General features: G+C 38.4%; 2 protein-coding genes across 7 annotated transcripts in view; both read right to left on the reverse strand.

Moving 5' to 3' along the window:
- Positions 1–15,775, reverse strand: part of PSEN1 (presenilin 1) — a 29,837-nt gene extending 14,062 nt beyond the window's left edge. The window contains exons 1-5 of one of the 6 annotated variants that reach the window (XM_080619991.1): positions 15,565–15,775; positions 9,182–9,325; positions 6,814–6,852; positions 3,791–4,044; positions 2,333–2,474 (exon numbers count right to left, since the gene is read on the reverse strand). In XM_080619991.1, coding sequence (XP_080476117.1) covers positions 2,333–2,474; positions 3,791–4,044; positions 6,814–6,852; positions 9,182–9,265 — 519 coding nt within the window. In that variant the 5' untranslated portion in view covers positions 9,266–9,325; positions 15,565–15,775. Of the gene's footprint in view, positions 1–2,332; positions 2,475–3,790; positions 4,045–6,813; positions 6,939–9,181; positions 9,326–13,006; positions 13,093–13,196; positions 13,432–15,564 lie in introns of those variants that run through there. The other 5 variants (XM_080619990.1, XM_080619989.1, XM_080619987.1 and 2 more) reach the window with 5 other exon arrangements.
- A 133-nt stretch (positions 15,776–15,908) lies between these two features.
- RBM25 (RNA binding motif protein 25) overlaps positions 15,909–24,267 on the reverse strand; it is a 29,041-nt gene continuing 20,682 nt past the window's right edge. Inside the window, exons 11-19 of the mRNA XM_080619985.1 lie at positions 23,997–24,213; positions 23,592–23,681; positions 22,679–22,752; positions 21,813–21,963; positions 21,137–21,461; positions 19,867–20,141; positions 19,462–19,560; positions 18,134–18,181; positions 15,909–17,882 (exon numbers count right to left, since the gene is read on the reverse strand). Of these exons, the coding sequence (XP_080476111.1) occupies positions 17,790–17,882; positions 18,134–18,181; positions 19,462–19,560; positions 19,867–20,141; positions 21,137–21,461; positions 21,813–21,963; positions 22,679–22,752; positions 23,592–23,681; positions 23,997–24,213 (1,372 nt within the window). The 3' untranslated portion in view covers positions 15,909–17,789. The remainder of the gene's footprint in view (positions 17,883–18,133; positions 18,182–19,461; positions 19,561–19,866; positions 20,142–21,136; positions 21,462–21,812; positions 21,964–22,678; positions 22,753–23,591; positions 23,682–23,996; positions 24,214–24,267) is intronic.

The raw sequence follows: 24,267 nt of genomic DNA on the forward strand, positions 1-24,267 counted from the left end.
TGCAAAAGTTAGAAGTAAAGCACATGCACACAGACTAAAGGAATCATGTTTACGTGAGGCAACCAGGACTTGCCAGCAAATTAATAATCTAGCTATTAGTTAGTAATTTAGAACATTTAGCTTAATACTAAATTTTTCATAAGCATTTTTTAAATTCTCAGCGATTTTTGAAACATTCATTCTCATCCTTCGCAGTCTTTCAAAACAGGTTCAAATTCAACCTTCAACCTAATAAAATTTCATTTAATTGCTAATCCAACAGATTGGCTTTCCATATTTCCTTGTATAATCTCTAAAAGACTTCATTTCCCACATGTAATAAGCATGGTGCCTGCAAAGATTAAAGTGAATACTACAGTTTCATTCTACTAAAGAATAAAACATTAATAATATCAAACCCCAAGGCCATTGGTACCAAGGCAGTTTGCACACACTTTGCATAACTATTGTCAGCAGGACTAAGTACTAAGACTTGTTGTAAGTGGGCATTTTATACACAGAAGTTTGTTTTATTCTCAGTATGTCTCTCATTTGCTATAGCATTTTTCAGATCACCAGCCTCTTTTCATACAAGTGATTTTTCCAAAGTGCTTTTTGCAACTTTTGGCCAATGTTTTCCAAGCAGGATACCATGGCAGGTCCATTCCCTACTAATTAAATAATTTTCATTCTTCATTTGACAACAGCTTCAATGCTAATTGATCGCTGGTACAGAGTTAACTTTGATGGCAGAATGCAGAGAATTTAAACGAGCTACAACAGCCAGATTTGGCTAAAACAATGACACATGCAGAGAATAATAAAAAATGGTAAAAGAAAAGTTAGTCAAATAGAATCATCTTCGAAGATGCTGTTTTTATTAGATGTAGGAGCTAGAATGAGGACCATGCTTAACTTATCACGTACAGGAGAAACATAGGAAACTAACAGCAGTAAAGCTGTGACAGTATTTCCTTTCTTCAAAGGAGTTTTCAGATAAAAATCTTACGAAAAATAAGCAAGTTATTACTCCCAGCTGGAGGCATAATGTTCTTTTATTGTAAATTCCATTCCTCATAATCTAGACTATATACTGCACGCAAAATACATTCAGATGGACATGTAACGACATTTTACAGCATTCTGGTATAGTAGCATAGAAATACACTGTTAGCAATTCTAAAAAGAAGTCATATTTCTTCTAAATTAGCATAAAATATAATTACAAAAAACTTCTGTTGTCTGATCATTCTAATTTTTTTAGTACAGCAATTATTTTTGTAAGAAGAATGCACAGCACTTTGTAAGGTCAAGAAGGAAGCCAGAAATGTGAAAAGCTTAGTGAAAAATAGTTGATGCCTTCAGCACCTAAGGAGAACCCACTGGGTGCTAAGGAACCTAGCTGAAGTATGTCAATTATTTGACTTCATTAGAATGAACAGAATTAGCAATTTAAAAAGAAAACTTTGTCAGTCCAGATTTAACACCACAATGTGATAAAAGAGAGAAGTCCATACCTCAAAAAAAACATTCCAAGCTGTATGCAGATTCAGGCAAAAATAATTTCCCCAGTCACTTCACAGATACTTTGAAAAGGAGTTTCACCCACAGCCATAAAGACCAAAACTATTTTCCCCTTTTGGTGATAAAATAAAGTGAAGCAAAGCTTTGAGCCAGTGCATGGATTCCACTATGTTTTACAATCATGTATCAAGGTTCTGGCTGCATACTGGAAAGTTTTATTACGCCAAGCCTTGTCAAATTGGTCATTAAAACCAAAAGGCAACCAGGAATTTTCACAAACAACTCCTCCCAGGCAGATGACACTGCAATTATTTGTGCTCAGCCTGGACTTGTCTAGATTACATCATCATATGATTGAAGTCTTTTACAAAAGAGCCTTAGTTTCTCTGTGTTTGCTGTAAGGATATTGCCTGGCATGTACAGCCACGCACACATCACACTGTTTGGAGACTTCTGTACTGGGGTAGGGTTGGGAGAGGGGAGGGGAAAAGCACCTGAGGTCCTGAACAGATTTCAAATGGTAGGACCAGGTCTGTACTTCTTAAATTCTTGACTGCAGGAAGATTTCAGTACATGGGTATTTCGCAGCAGTAGGAAGCAATGGTAGCCCAATTCTAACTGAAAAAAAGAGCCAGCAGATTTAGCACTGGACCTATGTCTCCTGCTGCGTCAAAGGAACAGTAGCCACAAAACTGAAACAGTAAACTAAATCACCAATTCTGGTACACTTGCTCACTCATCCTTGATAACACCCTTCATTTTGTTCCATTCTCAATAACCTGTACTAACAAATAGCACAATTACTCAGGTCAGCTATATTTATACTCACCTTGTAGCACCTGTATTTGTAAAGCACAACCAGGAGTATGGTCATGACAATGATAACACTGATCATGATAGCCGCGTTGAGAATTGAATTCAGGGCTCTCTGTCCTACTGTCTCTGTCTCTTCTGTGAAAGGAGTGTAGATGCTACAACAACAAAGAGTCAACTGAAATGCCACTGAATGCAGATGTTTCTGATACATGAGGCCAACATCAACTGAAATTGCACTGATCTTTCAATTCAAAGCTGTAAGAGCAACACTTAATTTCCTACTTGGGCAAAATATGAAAGGTGGCATAGTATCATATTAGGCAAAATTTAATTAAAAAATCCTTAGAAGACTTGCCTTTCCTATATTCTTAGATTATTACTATTTTATATTTTGTAAAACAAACAACAAAAAAGACCACAGTGTTGTTTGATAGAATTACTCACAGGGTATGAGTCATTAGACTATTACTGAAGCTAGACCTTTATGAGCACACCATCTACTGGATTTGCAGTGAAAGGATCCCCCTGCGATTTCAACAAACCAAAGTATGGGCTCAACTGTCTTAACAAAATACAAGAGACTGGGGAAAACACTTCACTGGTGGGTGAAAATACTTACCATAAATAAAAACCTAAAGAAAAATAATTCCTTGATTAAAAACTTTGATGGAGAGAAAGAACTTTGTGTTTTATTGAAGCATTTTACAACATGCTTACATTATACAAGCATTTCAAAGGCAAACACTTTGAACCATTTTGTCTAAATGTTTTCACAATGGAATATTTAGACTGATTTGCTGCAGGTTATGACAGGTTCAGTGCTCTTCCTTTGTTCCTTTCTCTCAAATCAGCTTTCACTGAAACTGCCTTTTTTTGACAACACAAAAAAATAACCAACAAACAACACACCCCTCAAAAAAAAAAAAAAAACCACCAGAAAACCAAAACCATTTTCTATATAGAAAACCTGCCAGGAAAGTTTTTGTAGATGCAACTGAAGTGAATCTCATACAGCTGTTTTCCTCTTCCATTTGAATTTATTTATCAAACAGCACAGATAAACCAGAACTTGGCATATTAGTTACTTCATTTAAATGAGTAGCTTTTTCCTTTTCCAAAATGTTTGTATTGTAGCAGAGTACAATTGAAATGGCTTTGACTCAGGTTTCAGTTTATTCTCTAAATACCACAGGGCATGATGAAGCCTTAAAACGAGGACTAGGATTTGAATCAAGTAGTAACAACCACATTATCCTGACTGGTCACCAGACAGAAAACAAATGTCAATAGTACCACAAAGAGAGAGTCTGGTTTGTGGATGGAATAAAACAAAACTGTCTTTGGGCTGATGAAAGGGAAAAGGGAGGCAAGATAGAGTTCACTGCTTGAATTAGACTCACAAAGAAATGGAGATTACAGAAAATTTTCTAAGTTAGTCCATTAAAAAGATAAGGGGGAAAATGATACATACAGCTGTCCATCCTTGCGTGTGTAAAAGCTGACAGACTTGATGGTTGCAACAACGACCACCATGCAAAGTGTGACAGGTACAAACAACATAATCACATGTTTCGCGCCATATTTCAGTGTCAGCTCCTCATCTTCTTCCTCATCTTGTTCCACCACTTGCTGAATGTTTTGTGGCTGCCCATTGGTCTCAGAGTCAGGATTATCATTTCTTCTGCGCTCACTATTATCATGGCGACGTCTCTCGCAACTGTCATTCTGCAACACACAAAAACCAGTCTTCTCAGCAACTATCCACAATCATACTCCTGTACACAAAGCAAAAGGAATACATGTAAGGTAATATTTAATGTCAGGAACACTTGGCTCAGCAAAGACTTAAACAGTAGTAATTAATTGCATCACAGTTATCAACAGAATGGGAGCACAGAGTGATGTTAGAAGCAAAAGCTGAAAGTAGGCTGGTTGCATCTAACAGCCTACATCCCCTTTCCTTTAAAGCTGAATAAAGACTGACAGCTTTTTCCCCTTGGTCCAAACTCGAGTTCATACAAGGGTACATGACAGAAGATTACTCTCAGCTTCACAAGAATTAACTATATCTGTTCCTAGAAATGACATATTTATGAACCTAACTTCATGAAAATCCCAAGAAAATTCCTGTCTTTACCATATTACTCCCACTACTGTACACTAACTAGAATATATTAAAATGGAGTTTCAAGAGGCATTGTGTTCCCACATTTTTAGGGAGAAGAATGACACAGAAATGGTGATCAAACTCAGGTAATTCTCAGTCTCTGTACTGAGATCTGATCCAGAGATTTAGCATGATGAGCTAAGTGTGCAGAGTCTTTCTCTCCTTTCCCAAGGATACTATTGACACAACCTTTTAGTGGCATTGAAGAAATTCCACCACTCCTGTTAACAAATACAAAAGAGCCTCCTAGCTTTCCTGATGCTGCTATATGAAACACCAAGAGTATAATTTGAACACAAGGACAGAGGTAAACTTTCAACAGAATTAAGGTTAACTACAAGCAAAAACAGAGACTGGAAATAACACCTACAAGTAAATGATGGGGTCTGCACTCCTCCTGGTGTCTCAAACCTTTTGCCCCTCTGCAAGAAGCCCCATCAGCAGGGGACTTTCAGCCTTTTATATACAGTGTGCATATACAGAGAACACAACAGGAGAGTAACCTATGTTTCAGCTGTTCTGGATTACAAAGAAACAAAACCATTTTATGTTTACCAGTCACTCTAAACAAGCCCCAAAATGCAACAGTAAGACATTTTTTTTTATTCTACTGCATTACTGTCCACAGCCAATGCTTTACTGCTTCCATTTCCTCCACTCAGGAGCTTTAACATAAGAGAACTTACATAAAGATTTTTGATCCCTTACAAAATTAATCTGATTTCTTCAGAATTACTTCAAACAGTTCAGTTCGATTAAGTGCACTAAAGCAGCTTTAGATTAAAATGTACAACAAACTGAAGGAAGAAATACCACTCATTAAGTAAAACTGCTCTAGACATGAGATAGGGCATTGAAAATAACCTAATGAATTTCTGCTTACACAAGTAATTTTTTCCTTATGCATACAATGTTAAAGTCTCATTACCTGTTCTTAACAGCATTTACAACCATAATTGCTGACTTATATTTCATTAATTCACTGTGGGTTTTTGATAAATCAATAATCATTTCAGAGATTCTTTATACAGAATTTTCCCAGCCCCACCCTCCAGAAAGATCAGATCAAGTCTACACTGACGAACTCACAGAAGGGTTTTCAAAAGCACTTAAGTGATTAAGGAGTACAAGTGCCTGGACTTCGAACTGCAAACACTGACACTGCTAAAACCTTTGCTGAAGCTTTACAACTTCCCCAACTCATGAAAAATTTGCTTTTACAGGACATTACTAAGTAACAATACACACCAAACACTTTCCCTATTTACTCCTTTTCTGTGGTATCCTCAGGATCAAGGCTCAGCAGGGTTTCAAGAACAGTCCTCATGGAAGATTTGCTTTGTTTTTTCAAAAAAGAAACTGAATATAAGGGGAGGAAAAAAAAGTCTAAAATTCTCTTAGCTAAAAAATTGAAACTAGCAGGCAAACAGATTTTGAGACTTAAGGTTTTAACCTTAATTTGAATTTAGCATCATTAAAGTATAGCCCAAAAAAAGATCTTCTGTTCAATATTATTTCTTATTAAATGAAAGATTCATTATAAATCACTTGGCATTTTGCGTAAAGTCCTCACATAGAATTATTGAAAGTCAGATAGAAACAGCAATATGGAAGAATGCAAAGAGATCATGTTTAATTATTCTGACATGCTGGCTGCAACTGAACCTCCTTCTGTATAGATTATAGCTGAAATGTAACATTTTTCACTCTGACAGTAAAATACTCCATTTCTCTCAGCCTAAAATAACAATAAACCCACCTGCCTAAATAATCTGCCTGAGATGATCATAAGTAATGCTATGTTGGAAATTATAAGAGCCTTGGAACACTTCACAAATAAAGCAGACCTAGTGTTGAGGTTTCTGCACTCTTTCAGAGTATGTTGCTCTTTTTCTGCTCTAATAGCAGCCCTGCACAAGGAAGCCATTACCGCTATCTCAGGCATAAAAATGTAAAAGTGAAATAAAAATCCACAGCTTTGCAAAGCACAACACAGAAAGAGCCAAAAGAATAGCCTGATTAACTAGCACACCACTACAAAAAACTGCAAACTCAAACAGAAAGAGAAAAATTGAAGAAATTAGACAAGTATGTGCCACTTTATTCCCTTCGCTAGTTAAGAACAAAGACGCAACCACAAAATGTCTTTACATACTAGTACACAGTGCATGACAAGCAAATCAGCATTCAAGAGAGTTGTAAGAGTTATCCTCTCATTTGCTGTTAAAACTAGGATAAAAGTAGTCCTTTCAGGCTACTAAACTGTAGCTAAATGTGACATGCGTGTGCCCCACTGCTTAAAAGAACAAAGTGCACTCATATCCTACCTGATCAGTATTAAACAGAGCAGAAGCCATGGACTCTTGCTGAAGTGGAAGCAAAGGAACAGACTCTTCACTTTCCTCAGACATTGTTAAAAGTGAAAATTCTGAAGCTAAAAAGTCAGTAACACCTGTTGTAACACCGTAAGCAAACATAAGTTATGAACTATGTGCTTTCAGGTGAATAAACAGTATCAAAAGCAAAGTGCTAATGTGTTTTTTTCCTATCAGTAAAATAGTTAATAGCAAACCCAGAGCAATGCCACTGAATCAAGAGATAAAAACCTAGCGTATTTGATAAGAGTTTTTATTTATTAAATCCAGATTTATACATCAGGAACAGACCACCTTGCCTGACAGTGGACACAAACCTCCTTAGTTCTCACATACACCATTTACATTTAAAGGTCATGATACAATGACAGATACTGAAGACTGTTCTGAACTCTTAGGGTGCGACTGGAAGAAGAGATGGCAAATTATAGTACTTAGTGTTCATTTACATTCTGACTGTTGGCCACAGAAGCTGGATACCCTTAAGCAGGAAAGGATTTTTGTATGTTCTACAAAAACAAAGCGGATGTGTGTAGGTGAGAAAAACCATTACAACTATGTACTGAAACCACACCTACAGTTACACTTAAAACATGGAAAAAAGCAGCACACGTAGTAGTAATTCGTCAGTACAATCTGTTAGTGAGAAGAAAATAGAACCATCTGCCCCCCATTGCTAAGAAGGAGGATCACCTTGCTCCTGTAAGAATGTGTGCATCTGTAAGGATGGTGAGCCCACAGCTTATCACTGAGCTCTGCCTTTTTATCTGGCAGAAGCGTTCAATAAAAGTTAATCTCTCATCTGTCCAAGATGAAAATAAACCTTTTTTATTCCCTCACAAAGCACGCAGTAGGAAAGTCTCCACTTCCCTATTTTTATTAACAGTTTCTTACAAACAGTAAGGTTTTAGTCAGACTGACTTTTTGATTTAAAAATAACTTTTCAGATGTCTGTTTTTTTACTTTTACTGATATACCAGGTTGCTGATTTGGGACAAAACAAAGGATTTTTCAAAAAATCATAAGAGGTAGAGCAGGGATCAAAATACTCTCTTGAATCACTGCCATAAATACGGCTACAAGTGGCCCAGCCTTACAAGAGCATTTCTGTGTCACAGGGAAACCTGGTATTTAAGAGCTATGAAAGAACAAAGAACTGAGCATGACAAATCCAAGAGCCTGAGGACCACACCCAAGCAGATCATCTAAGCTTTTTTTTACCAAAACACACGTGGTACAATGGGTATAGTCTGAGCAACAAATCTTTCAAGGCAATCTCATGAAAGTTTATGGTTTGAGTTCCCCCTTCCCACAAAAACCTCAAGAACTCTGAAAGCACCTTAACAATTATTCACAGACAAGACAGTGCTGCTCTTCCTGCACAGCAGTCCTCCAGCAATAGCAACAAAACTGAGGCTTCAAGTTCTACCTAGACTAAAACAAACTGAGTGAGAAACCTATGAATCAAGCAGACCACAGCCAGGCTAGAACAAGAGTTCACTAAATCCTCTAAATCCATGTCAATGTTTGACACAGGAGCATCCCACTCACCCCATCTTCTTATTTTTCTCGAGGGCTTGGACATTCCAACACCACTTTAAACTGTGGAAGTCTTCTCTGTACATAAAAATTAATTTGGAACATCGGATGATATTTTACAGAATGTTTCTTTCAGCAACTTATCACAACAACAGTCCAAATGAGAGAAAACTACTCCCAGACAGATTTCTAGCATTCTGAACTGTATGTTCATAGAATCATAGAATAGTTGGGGTTGGAAAGGACCTTAAGATCATCTAGTTCCAACCCCCCTGCCATGGGCAGGGACACCCCACACTAAACCATGACACCCAAGGCCTCATCCAACCTGGCCTTGAACACTGCCAGGGATGGAGAATTCACAACCTCCCTGGGCAACCCATTCCAGTGCCTCACCACCCTCTCAGTAAAGAATTTCTTCCTTAGATCCAATCTAAACTTCCCCTGTTTAAGTTTGAACCCGTTACCCCTTGTCCTGTCACTACAGTCCCTGATGAATAATCCATCCCCAGTATCCCTGTAGGCCCCCTTCAGATATTGGAAGACTGCTATGAGGTCTCCACGCAGCCTTCTCTTCTCCAGGCTGAACAGATCCAACTTTCTCAGCCTCTCTTCATACGGGAGGTGCTCCAGTCCCCTGACCATCCTCGTGGCCCTCCTCTGGACTTCTTCCAACAGTTCCATGTCCTTTTTATGTTGAGGACACCAGAAATGCACACAATACTCCAAGTGAGGTCTCATGCTGATTTAACTGCTACTAGGTAATAAAATTCTTACATACAGTGTTGCTGAGGTGGTTATCAGGGAAGTTTTCTGTCAGCTGCCCATGCTGAAACTGGGGTAAATGCGCAGATAGTTCCGTCATTGGGTCTGTCCTCTGGAAATCACTTATTTATACACAAAACAGATCTTTCCTCTTGAGATGCTGAAAGGAAAAAGATGTGTAAAAGTCTTTGTTCTTACATGACCAGGTTCTCTATTCCCTCCCTACCCCAATTTTTAGAGTTCACATAGAGCAAAGACAACCATTTTCCATCTACACCATCACAACTGTACCACATCTACTAAGAAGTGGCAATACGGATTTTCCGGCACAAAAATAAAAGCGCCTAAGTGTTACCAAATTAGTTCATCAGCCATAGAAGTAATCCAGCAATAAACTAATAATACAAACCACTTTTCCATTCCTTCTTGTGCAATAAATAAGAAGCACTGCATGCTTAGTGTCAGAGCTTCTTCATGTTTCCATCTCCGCAGAGTACAATTGCTCCAAGTTGTTTGGTTTTGGATTGCTGATAAGCCCAAGGGGAATCTTCAAGCACAGACAACTGAGTTACACTTGATCCTTTAAAATCTGGATATATCTTTAACACTTAAATTTAATGTAATGCCCCAAAAGCAACCTATTGAGAACAGTATTTGAGCTGAGCCTCAAGAAGTAATGTTCATTCATTTCTCCTAGCGTTTTCTCTATCAGCTAAATTCTCTATCAGTAAACATACAAATAGAATCCTAGATTTATAAAATGGTTTGGGTTGGAAGAAACTTTAAGATAATCTAGTTCCAACTCCTCTGCCATGGGCAGGGATGCCTCACACTAAACCATGTCACCCAAGGCTGTGTCCACCCTGGCCTTCAACACTGCCAGGGATGGAGCATTTACCACTTCTTCGGGCAACAGTGCCAGCCTCTCACCACCCCCACAGCAAAGAACTTCTTCCTTATAGCTAATGTGGACTTCTCCTTTTTAAGTTTAAATCCATTACTTACCCCATATGCTTGTAACAGCTTTATACATTCCTCCACAAAAAAGTCACATGCTAACATTTTCCTGTGCAAACATGAATAAACTATGTGCTCCCTAACAAAGGAGAAGAAAGCAATACAGAGGGAAGAGGAAGCAGGGTGATGTAGCCACCTAAGTTTCAGAAAAAAAACTTAATTTAAAGAAACAATGAGTAAGCCTAGATAAATCACTGGCTTGTTTACACAAAACACAGGGAAGTGAATAAATCACTGCCTCAAGGGTGGAGTGCCAGTCCCCACTTCCATTCCAAGCAGCTCCTGCTTCTACCTTGTGCCAACTCCAGAACCTATCAGTCCTCTACCGCAGTAAATTTTATTTACAAAATGGAAGAAAACAAATCCAGGAAAAGAAAACAAGAATATTTTTCTGCTGGTTTAGTATACTTAACTAATGTATGGAGTGAGCTCAAAAACTCATTCAAGGGAGGACAACACAATGTTAGGCTTCCCAGCTTTGGCATCAGCAAGCCACAAGTGCTGGAGGACAGCATCATGAAGAGGGAGTGACATCTATTTTCATACATGGTAAAATACAGAAGCCGGTTCTCTACTTGCAAATAGATACTTATCTTACAAGACTAGTGCACATTGCTTACTAACTTCAACAGGGATGTAGCTTGCACTAAAGAGCCATTAGGAAGAAACACCAATTTAACCAGTCTAGTGGGAGCAAGCAAACTGTTTGGAAAACAAAAGACAATGTATTCTAGTATTCACTAGAATGGCTCTCTTCTACATTTGTAATTAAAAAGAAAGCACATCTAACTTACAATATAATGAAATGTAAGATTAGATGAAAATAAATAGGCACTGCATTATTTTTAAAGTTTTTGCACTAATTCTTTGACTGGGCTACAGAATATAAACAATGTTGGTTTAAGGCTGCCACTGGTAAAAATTCTCAGTGACAAGGCCACCATTCAGGAAAAAGTTAGGTATTTTTATCCAAACGTGGAGTATCTGAATGAGATTTTCCACATACCAGCATGTCAAAATTCTAGTTTAATTAAAATTACAGGAGAGGGGAGGGAAAAACAAAACCAAAACACACCACCAAAAAACAAAACCACTAACCCATGAAATCCTAGGTAAAGACTGGTAAAGAAAAACACTACAAAATCACCAAAACCATCCAGCTACTGAGTAACAGAGAGAAACTGAAAACAGGGAGAAAACTGACAGAAAAATTACAGCACAGCCTGAATGACAGTGTCTACCAGGCCTCAAAACTTATGGCTTGTTAAAATAATCCCCTTTGAAAACTTCAGAGCTCAGAACATGGATTCAGGACAAACAGCTTTATTTTCCATTTTTTTTTTTCAACAAATTAACACTATCATAGAATCGTAGAAACCAGGCTGGAAGGGGCCTCAATGATCATCTGGTCCAACCTTTCTTGGCAAAAAAGAACTTGCCCTAGACCAGAATGCCCAGCACCTTGCCCACCTGAATCTTAAAAAGTATCCAACATTGGAGAATCCACCACTTCCCTGGGGAGATTATTGCAGTGGCTGATTGTTCTCATCGTGAAAAATTTTCCTCTAGTGTCCAACTGTAATCTCTCTGGGAGTAACTTTTACCCTTTGCTTTTTCATGTGACTCCTTGTAAAAAGGGAGTCTCCAACTTCCTTGTAGCCACCTTTTAAATACTGGAGCATGGTGATAAGGTGTTAATTTATACTTGGGGCTTAATCACCTTTGCTTGCAATCTGTTCCAGTCCTAAACTTGCTACATCTTAAGATCTAGCTTGAGGCATTCAGACCACTTTATATTGTATATATATTTATACATTCTATATTGTAATATTGCTTTGCCTTCTGTCTGTGCCTCTTTTCCCAAAACAAAGTCTGAATTGATGGATACATATAGTTGGACACTCTCCTTGATATTTGAATGCCTATCGGGTGTCTCCTAGATATTTGGTATTTTAATGACACTGGTCTGGCTTTTTTGCATTCAGAACCTCAATTTAACTATGAACGAAGGAAATCTAGAAATCAACTCTGCATAAACAGACACAAATTTTTACTTATTTTACCTGATAAGAGACTCACCAAAACATTATTTTTCGTAATAAAGCTGTTAATAATAAAACAGCCTGCCTAGAAAAGTTCTTCCTTGCTTCCTTTGGCTTTCTTTAGTACAAAAACCAGGATTTACTTACAGCTATAGCTTTCATACATTATTTTGCCTAAGAGGCTGTAGTAACACACCAATAAGCTCTACAACGTTCCTCTGCTGAAAGGAGAACAGCAGGCAAGTATCTATCGGTGCGGCACGGTTAATCCCTGCCTTCTCCCTCCAGAGAGCAGGAGCCACTGCTTTCCTGGGGGACAACGAGCGCCCCTCGGAGCTCACCCTCAGCCTTTCCCCGGCCCGGAGCACTGCCTCGGCCGACCCGGCACGGGGATGCGGGCCAGGCGAGCGGTTACCCTGCCGGCTTCCACACAGGCCGCGAGAGCGGTGAGGCCCCGCGGTGGCGGGGCTGAGGGGTTGGGACCCTGCCCAACACCGCTCGGCGTCACCGGCGCCCCGTGCAGTCTCACTGCCGCAGCTTCACTCTTCTCCGCCTGCCCACCTCTGTCCCGCTCCGGCCGCGGGAGGGGTCAGGGACCGCGCCCCTGCCAGCGGCCAAGGGCCCGCACAAACACCGGTCCCGGCCGCCTCACGAACCACCAACCTGGCCCACCCAGCCCCGCGTGGCGCAGCGCACCCGCCCCACACTCTGCCCGTCCCAGCGGGAGCCCACAGCTCCCGGCGTTGAAGTGACCCGGGCTGGCCGGCTCCCCACACACCCACCTGCACAGCGCCCCTCCCGCGGGCCCCGCCACCGGCTCCCCACCGCCCCGCAGCCCGGCCCCGCTCGCTTCCGGCCTAAGCCCCGCCCTCCACCGCGACCTCACTTCCGACGGCGACAGCCGCGAGGCGCTGGTGAGAGGCACCGCCAGGCCAGGGAGCTGCCCGGCACCTGCCGTCAGCCAGCACGCACCTCCGCAACCGCAGCGCCGGGAGACGTTATCCGGCCAGCACCGACACCCGCAGACAGGCGGGAGGCACGAAGCCGCGTTTCTGAAAGAACAACCCCAAACCTTGCCGTGAAGCGAAAGCATGAAGTAGAATCACAGACTACGAGGAGGCTGGTTGGGTACTAGAGAGTGAGCGCCCTTTGAAACTTCAGCCAAGAGTAGGCCTATGAGAGAAATGCAGCTTGTCCAGCTTAACCTGGTGAGAGATACTGCCAAGTAAAGAGTGGTATGATGAAAATATACATTTGGTTGTTTGAATTTAAGTCATGCACTTGCTCCAAGCTAGAAACCCCGTTTTAAAATGGTCCCACAAAAAAACCCCAAAAACCAACACAACATGAAATTAAGTTGATCTTTGCATTTCAAAATAAAACCATTATTAAAACTTAATCTAAAGTCAACATGACATCCTTTCAAGCAGCTTTTAGTAGAGCTGTGACTTGTATGACAGAAACAAAGGAGAATTCAAACTTGAAACTTACCTTGCCATCCAGGATGCATGAAGGGTAATCCACAATTCCTTTTTTAAAAGTGCATAACCTCGCTGGGTTACTATGATACAGGAAATGCTACGATACATGTAATCATTCTAAATATAAAACTGACATCTCTGAGGGACTATGTAATGCTGCATGTTTAAAATACATGTTGTGTTTCACTATTTGACTACACTACAGGAAGATCTATAGGAAAATGAAGTGCCAGAACAGTACTGCACATTAAAGTCAGGTTTTACATAAGCATTCTGACAGAAATACCAAATTTCAATAGCTCATATGCATATGAAGTGGATTTAAAAGAAGCCATTTTTTGACCAAAAGTGATGCCTAACCATTAACAAGTAAAACTGCTTGTAAAGATAAAAACAAACAAAAAGCCAAACATGGACATACAGCTGTATCAGACTATTCTCTGTTTATACTATTGATACCTATTTGATCTATGATAAAATGCTGATCAGCAATACCTTACACTGCTCATTTTTCACGGCCATGTACTAGGTTGTGTAAGTCTGCATGTACATCATCCAATGTTCCAACAAAGGAAATCATATATACAGAATATGAAAAAGTGTGATCTTATTGTAATATAAAAGCCAACAACTTCCAGTTTTAAGTGTATCCATTTTCTAAAATACTACTCCTGAAAGCAGATATCTAGCAACTCCATTTAGTAAAAGCATGAAAGGTCTAATGCTCTCTCAGTAACAGGAAAGCATTAGTAGTAAGAAATAGGAATGTAGTAAGAAATAGGAGTTCAGTAAGAAGCTAAACTTACTGTTAGGAACCTTCCTCCTGCCCACATTTAGAGCCACAATCATCTAGCTAGATGGTTATTTTTAGTGCAGGCTCCTGCTTAAAGAGAAGGGAGGAAGGAAGTACACAAAATTAGAAAGACCAAATCACTATGTGAATATTCTAAGAAAATACTGTAAGACAAAAAATCTCTTACCAAATTAACAGCAATATAAAAAAAATGTATCATTCTTGGTAATGTATCTTACTTGTTCATGGTTTCACACTGCTTTCAGTGTTTCCATAGTAATGGAAACAGCAATACTTTGTATTTTGCACTCATATATTCCAAGTAATACGCAATGGCCGTTATGCAGAATCATTATCAGGAGACTAACGGCATGTGGTAGATTAAGGTGTAAAGCCTTGTTCCACAGTGAAGTCCAGATCAATAACTAGTATATCCAGTTCTGTTGTACAAATATTAATTCCTACACACACATACTATGTGTAACTTTCAAAGTACCTTTCCTTCACAGAATGGATCATACTATGGCATGCTGCACTGAGTACCTGCTGGCAACATACATAACTTTGCTGACAGATCTCATTTTCAGTATACTCTTAATCTGTGCATTTACTAACATAATGCACATAGTGCACATTAAATCACATATCAGACAATAAGGTGGTATAATGTTGGCAAAAAGGCTTTTACTACCCCAGATTTTCCAATTTTATCTTGAAATAATTCTGTTACTGCACCTTGAATGAAAAAGTTAGCAAAGGAAAGTTACCTTCTGTATTAAGAACCTCTCAGCAGTAAGTAATTTGTGTTCTACCCCCCAGCATCACAGACACAGAATATATTGTTATTGCTGAGAAAACACCCATTTGAGTAAGAGATAAACATCAGAAGGGACTTTATAAAGCAACATTTTGCATTCTTAAAGAGGAAAGTTTGTTGAAGTACTCATATAAGCCAAGCCAGACATACTACAGTGAACACTCATTCCTCTTTCCACTACGGAAGAAAACCTCAACTTCCACAAAATTATTTTTAATAACTAACAACTACTTCCAGATACTTATTTACCTGGATACTTCACATTCCAGCTAAAATTTTAGATGTCTTCCTAACTCAAGACACCTTCAGTCTCCTTAGGAAGAGTACAAGCCTATGTCCAGTGCACAGATAATATAGCAGATGAATATACAGCTTTAGTTTGGGGCAGAAGAAAACAAGCTCAAGTTTCACAACTTGAGCTTTTAGTGAAGAATCTCAACAGGATGTTAGGCAATCTGGCACACAGTGGCATTACAATGCATTTGTCACATTTGGCTTAACTACTGATAATGACAGAGACAAGGCATTATCAGCAGGACAAAAAACACTCATGAAGTTCACTCTCCCTCTTCTCTGTATTTACTACAAACAGATCAAGTTCTGAATTTATTTATAATTTGGAGAATTTTTGGTAAATGCTGATGCAAAACTGTATGGGGAGAAAGAGGAAGTAATTTCTTAGGATAACATCAAGTTGCAGAAAAAAAGAGGAAGGTTGCAGCATGTAAGGATGTAAACCAAAACATTCTCACATAAAATTCAAGAACAACATAAAAATAACATCTGAGCATTACACTTCAATTTAAAAAAGAACATTTTGTGGTGTGAAGTATTACAGGGATAAGAAAGAACGTATTGGGATCACATCTGAATTTTCAGGCTGTCAGTCACCTGACAAAGCAGGAGGTAGTTTTAAAAAACCCACCCCCTCATTTGGGAACATCTGTTGATTCACAAAGCAGTGTTAAATAGAATTGCATGCTGCACAAGACTCCAAAAGAATGTCAGCCCTTAAATCAAATATATACATTTTTAATATCTGAAATATTTACAGGGTGGAACCTTTACACGATCCCATTTGTTAAGAACAGTGTTTTCAATTGTCCTCTCCCGATACAAAGAGCTAGTAACTCAAGGTCACAATTACGTTTTCTGAACAGGTCAACCTGTATCCTTCAGTTAAATACAATACAGAGATACTGGAACACCTTTACTCAATTTGTTTGCTATTAAGAATTGTTTTTAAAAATTAAAAATGTTTCTGAGACAGTTTGCTCCCTGGAACACAGTCCTCCTGCAATCAAAACAGTTCATAGCACATTATCAATTTGTCTTCTTACCCAGGTATGAGATAAAAAAATGCAGTTTACAGTACATCTCATCATTTATACCCCATCAACCTATTTATAAAAACCCATACAAACAAGGCAGGAGAATATAACCCTCTTTTTGTGGACAACAGACTGCTTACCAGTAGAAAACAAAAGTTGGGGCTAGTTTAACAGTATGGATAAAAACAAGACTGGCTTTGAAAACTTACGGTTTAGTTTTTGTCAACTGTTACAGTCAGTTCCTTCCAAACAAATTTTTCCTAAATACTAAAAATATGTTTTTAAAAATAATTTCTTATAAAAAAAGATCTGGTTATTTTGGAGACAGAAGTGATAATAAGGAAAGGGCTAAACTGAAACTGAGCAGAAGATACCCTAGTTTTTAAAAAACCCTAAATCATCAAGTAGCACTTATTGAATTGAGGTCCTGCTCTTGTTTTAACTGAGCAAAGAATAAAAGACTTGCTGTAATTTGCACTTTCTAGGAAAGAAGCAGAGCATCTACAAGAGATTGAGTTCCCAGCTTCATCAGTAATCTTAAATGGGCAAAGTACCAAAACTACTGCTGTTTCACATCAGGATGAAGAGTCTGAGGGAATTCCTTTTCCAGAGAGAGACGAGGGGACCTAAATGAACACACAAAGGTGTTCTGTGAAAGCAGTTCAAACCACTTATGTTTAAATTGCTTTCTGAAAAATCCTTAAATAAAAAGAGGGAGGATGGGGTGGGGAAATCACTGATAAATTTGCAGTGAAACCATTTGTCTTCATCTGTAACTGATATAATTCCATATTAAGTGCAAATATTTTGCAAAACAGGGGCTTTTTTTCCTTAGTATTTACAGGAATCAGAGTAGCATAACAAAATTACCAGAGAGCATGTACAGTAGCTGCAGCTTATAAAACATACCGGTAATTGTACCTTGTGAATTATAAAGAGAATCAATGCAGGATTCAGATAACTAACTGAGAAAGGTAAAGGGGGCCTCAGAGCAGAGGACAAAAAAATTCACATTTTCTACATAAAAAAATACAGGTCTCAAGTCTCTGAGAACAGAGAATATTCAAAGTCTTTGAATGATGGGGGGGAAAAAAGGGGAAAAGCCCAAGATCGAAACAGAACTCTAGAAGCAAGGAGAGTGCTTTACTTCACTAGACCAATCTTCTTTGCTTCTGTCTCGTATATCAATAACCTCCACATTTTGACTATGAAAACTTCAGCTTCTTCATCTAGTACCTGTAGGAAATACACATTTTATGGATTATTTTTTAGGTCCGGCATTCCAGTTATAAAGACTAATTCTAGACACATCAGAACTACAAAGTTTGATCTGCTTAAGCAAAACAGTTTTCCTATCTAATGCATACTTTCTATGTATGTTCTATGAATGCCAAATATTTCTGTTATGGGCTCCTACTATTTTTCAGAATTGACTATAAGCTTCAGTATAATGTAGGAAGTATATCAGTTACATAATTTGTGCTTACCATGGCAACATCATCCAGTATGCTCTGTGGTGAGCTGTGAGCCATAACCTGAAAACAAATAAACAAACAAAATCCTCAAATGTTTTTAGACTGAAGACTCTGGGTAAACCATATAAACCTCTCTGGACAAAACCCAGTTAATTCTAAAGGATTTTGTATGCTTTACACATGTAAAAATATTCACAGTTCACTAGTTCCCAATATTAGCCAGGGCAAAAATTAGTATTAAACTACGTCAGATTCCATCATAATGAGTGCTAGTTTATGGCTAGTTTCTGAGGAACAAGTTCCAGGAAGCCCAAAGATTTAACAGGTCCTGTATTTGCTGGCTATCCTTGCATCTCCAGTTAAGATCTCCTAATTTAAGGAATAAGCTCCCCTTCCTTCAACAAGGAACTCGTAATGGAAGACAAAGGCAAAATTCTCCCTGTATCACTCTTCATATAATATGCCGATGGAAAATTCAGTTAAGTATTTCAATTTAGCCCCCCCCAAACCAAAATTGTCTTTCAATACCAGAAAACACCTTTTATATATATATATATATACACACACACACACACACATATATATATATATATATAAAACCTTAGGCTTGGAAAATATTCCACTTCTGCTTTTCACTTTTTACCGACCTCCTGTGCCACATAACTATCACTCTCATACAGTAGCCCTAAAAGACAAACTGAGAAAGCCATTACGAACGTGAGTACCATGAAATCTGAAAAGTTTTTGAAATTCCATGTTGATGAAAAGCCACAGAGCTGTTGTGGTAGACTAAAAAAGGCAAGTTATCAGAATTTAGTTTGTAACTTTATGGAAGAAGCTATGCACAGTTCAGTTTAAACAAGTCATGCAACAGCTGAAAGGTATAGCAGAATGACTTCTAATGATAACTCTAAAACCTTAGTGTTTGCTTACTACTAAAGCAACAGCAGCATCTAAATAATTTTTTAAGAAGCTAATCTGGTTGATCCAAAAATATATGTAAAAATCAAGATACTGGCTTTTTTCTCCTGAATTCAAATAAATCTTAAAGCTAAAAATGTTAATGGCCATTGAGATACCAACTCTGAAATCTAATGATAAAACTATCAGTTAGAACAGCTGCTCTTTAACTGCTCATTTCTTTATCCAGTTCCAGATGTTTATGTAACAGGTAACAGAGAGCATATACCATGTATATATTGATCCCAAGAACACCAACTGCCTCTGATGACCATTACAGATTACAGAGAAACTAAGAACAGACTGCCTTCAAATACAGATACTGCACCTTAAACACAGAGCAAACCCCAAACTTCACACAGGAAGTGGAAGATACTAACCTTAGAACAAACAAAGTCAACTAGCGTGGCTTCTTCTTCACCAATATATTCTATTATTTTCTTGTTGATCCACGGTCTAATTCGACGTTCCATTAATGTCTGGAAAAAAGAGAAAAGACAAACTCTGTAATTTCCATAAACTAACTGTCTTGAGACCATACTGCCAGATAGGCAGCTACAAGACCCAAACAACGATTTAGTAGAATTTTGCTATCAGTGAACTAACCCTTACTGATGTGGCATCTGTAAGTATTTCTGACAGCCAAACATGTTTGCACAGGACCTTCTCTCCCCCATCCCATTAAACTGCTGGACAATTTGCAGCAACAATTCAGGAGAGACCAAACAAAAATAAGCAGGCATACTTCAGAATAAGTATAATATATAGACAATCAATCAACTTACTGAATCCACAATTGACCAGTCAAGAGGATAAGCAAAGAGCTCTGGTTTTGCTGTGGGAATCTTCTCAATGAGACTCTTAATATGTTTGCGTTTTTCTTCTGTGTTGACACTGCCTTTGATATTGCTTTTATCTTCATCTCCATAATCCAGGGGAACAAGTTTCCTTTTACGGGGTACATCATCACTGTCTTCATCATCAAATTTATTGAAAACACTATCCACAGCAAGCTTCTTCCTTTTTACAGCATTGGGCTGATTAGGACTATTGCAGGCACCTACAACCCAAAGGACAGAACACGTTTGTAAACTGTAACCACAGCTCGTTTGCTCTTCACACATTTCTTGAGGAATATCATTTTATATTATAGAAATGCCTCTGAATGCCTTACATCACTTTCTTCATCTCTTACAATATGTTATAAAAATGGTAAAAGAGGTAAATATCTCAGAGTTCAATCAAGATGCTTGCAAGATAGGGTCTTCTTTCTTTGACCTGAAACCAATTAGCACCCTCACTGATGGAGGACTATAGCATAAGTTTAAACCTTAGCAGAGCACAGAAGTGAAAGGTTGCAATGATTCTAGCTATAGGAAAAGCATTAATCAGCTGAATACCATACTGGCTCTCTTTATTCAAAATCTAACAGTATGAGCTCACACTGCAGCCCCAGGGTAATGAAAAAAATAATAAATGCATAAACATTCTAGAATACAAATATCCTTAGTTCTGCTGCTTGGAACAGAATTTTTTTGAAAACACCATGAAATTCTTAGGTACTAAAACTGCACACTCAATTTCCAGTCACAACTGTCATCAATTCATTGTGCTACTCTCAGAGGAAGTTAAAGATAATCTTACTTCCATTTTTCTTCTTTCAAAAAGGTCTTTGTGGATAAACAGAACTATCTAAGGCTTAAATCTAACATATACTTACATCAGTGAAAGTGTCAATGAGTTTTAAAAGATACATCTAGAGATCTATTAAAGTGAAAAAGCATGGGGAAATAACTATTCCCAGCTCAGAGCACTACTAAAAATATTTCAAGCCTTGAGGTTGCCAAAACTTCCCTCCCTTTTCCACTCGAGATTCTGGAACAAGCGAGATCTACAAAACATATCTTCTGGATCACAGAAATCAAGCGCAGCATTTAGGTAACAGCTTGATGCAAGTACATCAAAAAATATATTTGGAAAACTGTTTGGCTACTCAGCTTAGTATTTTTTCCATTCTGATCCTACACAGAACATGAAAATAAAATATAAACTTGCCCAGTTTGAGGCTAAGTCCTATTTTGGGCCGATGCTCCTCTGGCTGCTGTTGATCAGGTGAATTTTCATGAGGGATAATAATGCCACAGGGAGATTCGTCACCAGGTGTGTTAGGGGTTGCATTTCCACTTGCAGAAGAAACAGATGGAGCAGAACTGATGGGTCGTAAAGTTGGTTTAAGGCAGGGCTTTTGCTCAGGCTCCTCCTCTTCTTCCTCTGGCTCTTCTCTTTTTTCCTCTTTTTCTGTCTTTTCTTCCTCTTCCTCCTCAGACTCTGGCTCTTGTTTTATTTGTGGCTGCCTACGCCGCTCAGCCTCCTGCTCCATCTGCAATGAAATAGACAATTAGCAAAACCAGAAACTTTCTCAAAAATGGTACTGTTTGAGAAGAATCTAAAGATCCTCTATTTCCCAGAGAACTCTGTTAGTCAAGAACAAATATATGCAACTACTGTCATTATAGCTGGAAACAATAATTAATCAAATTTGTTTTCAAGCTCCATCCATAGATCTGGAAAGCTATTCTTTGTTTCCAGCATTCTTACTGCTTACATAGACTTCTTTTTAAGAAAAAGTAAACAGAACAAATATTAACTATCAGATCTCTCATCTGATTTTGCTCAATACCACCAGAATACCAAGGGCTCTTTTTTTCCTGTCAGACCAACAGCTACTTACCCTCTGGAGTTCTGCATCTGGATCTGGGTGTCCTTCTGCCAGAAGGCGCTGCCTAATTTCTTCCAATTCTTCTTTTTCCCTTTTCCTATCCCGTTCATCTGCTTCCATCTCTTTCTCCCTGTCTCGTAGCCTCTTCTGAAGAGCACTACCCCTACAAAAGATACAGATTTTGTACTCCCAAGAACATTCCAATGAGAAACTCGTACCACAAAATAGCTGATACAGATGTATCTTCCACTAAGTGAAAATTAGATTCATCTGAGGTCTATTTTTGTAACAGAAGAATCTAAGATACCAGTTCCCAACCTTACTATACAGAATTTACCCCATCACCTAAAACAGATGGGGTACACAGTAGAGAATGGGACTGCCAATCTTCTTAGAAACAGAATCTAATTATTTGACATGTTTTGTCAAGAACCAATTCTGATGTTATTTTGATACAAGTTTTAGTTAGTCCTATGCCGAAGAATCTTCCCCATCCTTTACAGAGTTAACAATCTTGTTCTTCATACAATTTACAGCTTCCTTATAGTGAATTTTTTAGAGAAGCATGCTTGCTATCTTCTCCCTGCCCCCATTAGCTTATTTTGGTATTACACTTGACCTCTGCTCTGCCTCACCCACAAGTTAAGGGACAGGAAGGAGCAGCTACTCCCAAGCATTAACAAGTAGCATTAAGGAGCCCTCCTTTTTCCCTCTGGTACTTATCAAGTGAGACTGAAATAATTTAGATAAGTATATAACCCTTACCTTACCCATAATCAGTCAAATATAAACTTCATAACCCTCTGCCAACAGACCCCACAGCTGTGTTAAAATGAACAATGAAGATTTTATTGCTAGTAATCAATAGAAAGACGTACCTGTAGTATTTCGGATCATCTCTGTCATCATCATAATCTTCTAAGAATTCCTTTAACCGTTTGGCTTCTTTTGCCTGCAAGAAGTTGAAAAATAAGTAATGTTACAAAACAATTTCTGGTTTTCTTTCTAAGAATTTATAGTGAAAAATTAGATTCCACATAAACCAATGTGTTTTCCATGGGTTTTGGGGTTTTTTTCCCCTTTTTCTTCCCTTTCCTGTGTATCTCTGCATATTCTGCTTTGAAGTAATTCCCAATCCATCTCCTATTTAGAACTCTCTCATATCTTCTCTCCTTCTTTGGGAGAATTATAACATGAAACAGGACAACCACAATTTAAAATAAGTTTTGTGTTGAAGCATAAAGAAGTATGAAATTACACAAGCATCTATCTTCCAATGGTGTCTTTTTTTAACAACACTTCCAAGCATTACATGGATAACTGGTAATTTCACAACTAATGAATTGAAGAGACATTTGCAGAACAGATAGATTAGGATATCATGTATTACAGAAGGTACAGGCACATGAGCAGGTTGGAAATAAAAGGACTGGTCTAGTTCTACCTGCATGACATAGAACATAGTAGGTTTTGCTACAAATCTGACACAAATACAGGTTACAGACGTAATAGTGCATGATTATCAAACCCCAGTATTTTGCAGCTGCCTACTTCTCATTCTTTTCCCTTCACAAGACCAAGCAACTAGACTTTGCTTTCTAGACTCTCAATTGTACTCCCAGTTATTAGACATTTCCTTAAAGTCTATTAACTTTGTTTTGTTTTGTATAAAAATATATATGATGCTTATAAAAATGAGAGCCCTATCACTGTCCATAGATAGTAGTAGAATGTCTCATTCTAAATGGGGCCCAAAGAACAAGAAGGGAAAATTACAAGTATAAGCCTTACCATTTCCCTCCTCCTTTCTTCTTCCCTTTCAGCCTCTTTTTCATATTCTCGGCTTTTCTTCCGTTCTCTGATTTCCCAGTTTTTAAGACGCTACAACAAAAGAAAAAACACACACTCCAATCTCAAGCACTTCAAGAACAGTTTTACTACTCTGAAGTTAGTTTGGGTTATTGTTTAAAATCAACTGCATTAAAATTAAGCAAATGATTTATCATCTAAAATGCCAGAACAAGAAGTCCAAATTTGCTGTAACTTACATATTCTGGCCTAATTCATGCAGTCAAAGGATTAAAAATAAATTTAGGAAAAGAGAGGGAGAAAGAATGATGCATTTTATAGTAGAACACTTATTATCACCCCTCAGAAAAAATTTTTTCTTAAGGAACCTTAAAATTCCCAACCTACCTCTTGGTATGCAGCTTCTTTTTCACGCAGTTTCCTCTCTAGTTTTCGGCGCTCGTAGGCATCTTCTTCATCCTCTTCACGATCTCTCTTCTTATCCTTCTCCCGTTCCCGTTCCCGCTCACGTTCTCTCTCCCGTTCCCGCTCACGTTCTCTTTCCCGTTCCCGTTCTCTTTCCCTTTCCCGTTCCCGTTCTCTTTCCCTGTCTCTGCTTTTTTCTCTGAAGGAAGGAAGCCCAAAGTTAACTACAAGAGCCTTCCTCTCCACTCAAATG

The sequence above is a fragment of the Psittacula echo genome (genome assembly GCF_963264785.1).
Source record: "Psittacula echo genome assembly, chromosome: 5".
In the NCBI taxonomy this organism is placed as follows: Eukaryota; Metazoa; Chordata; class Aves; order Psittaciformes; family Psittacidae; genus Psittacula; species Psittacula echo.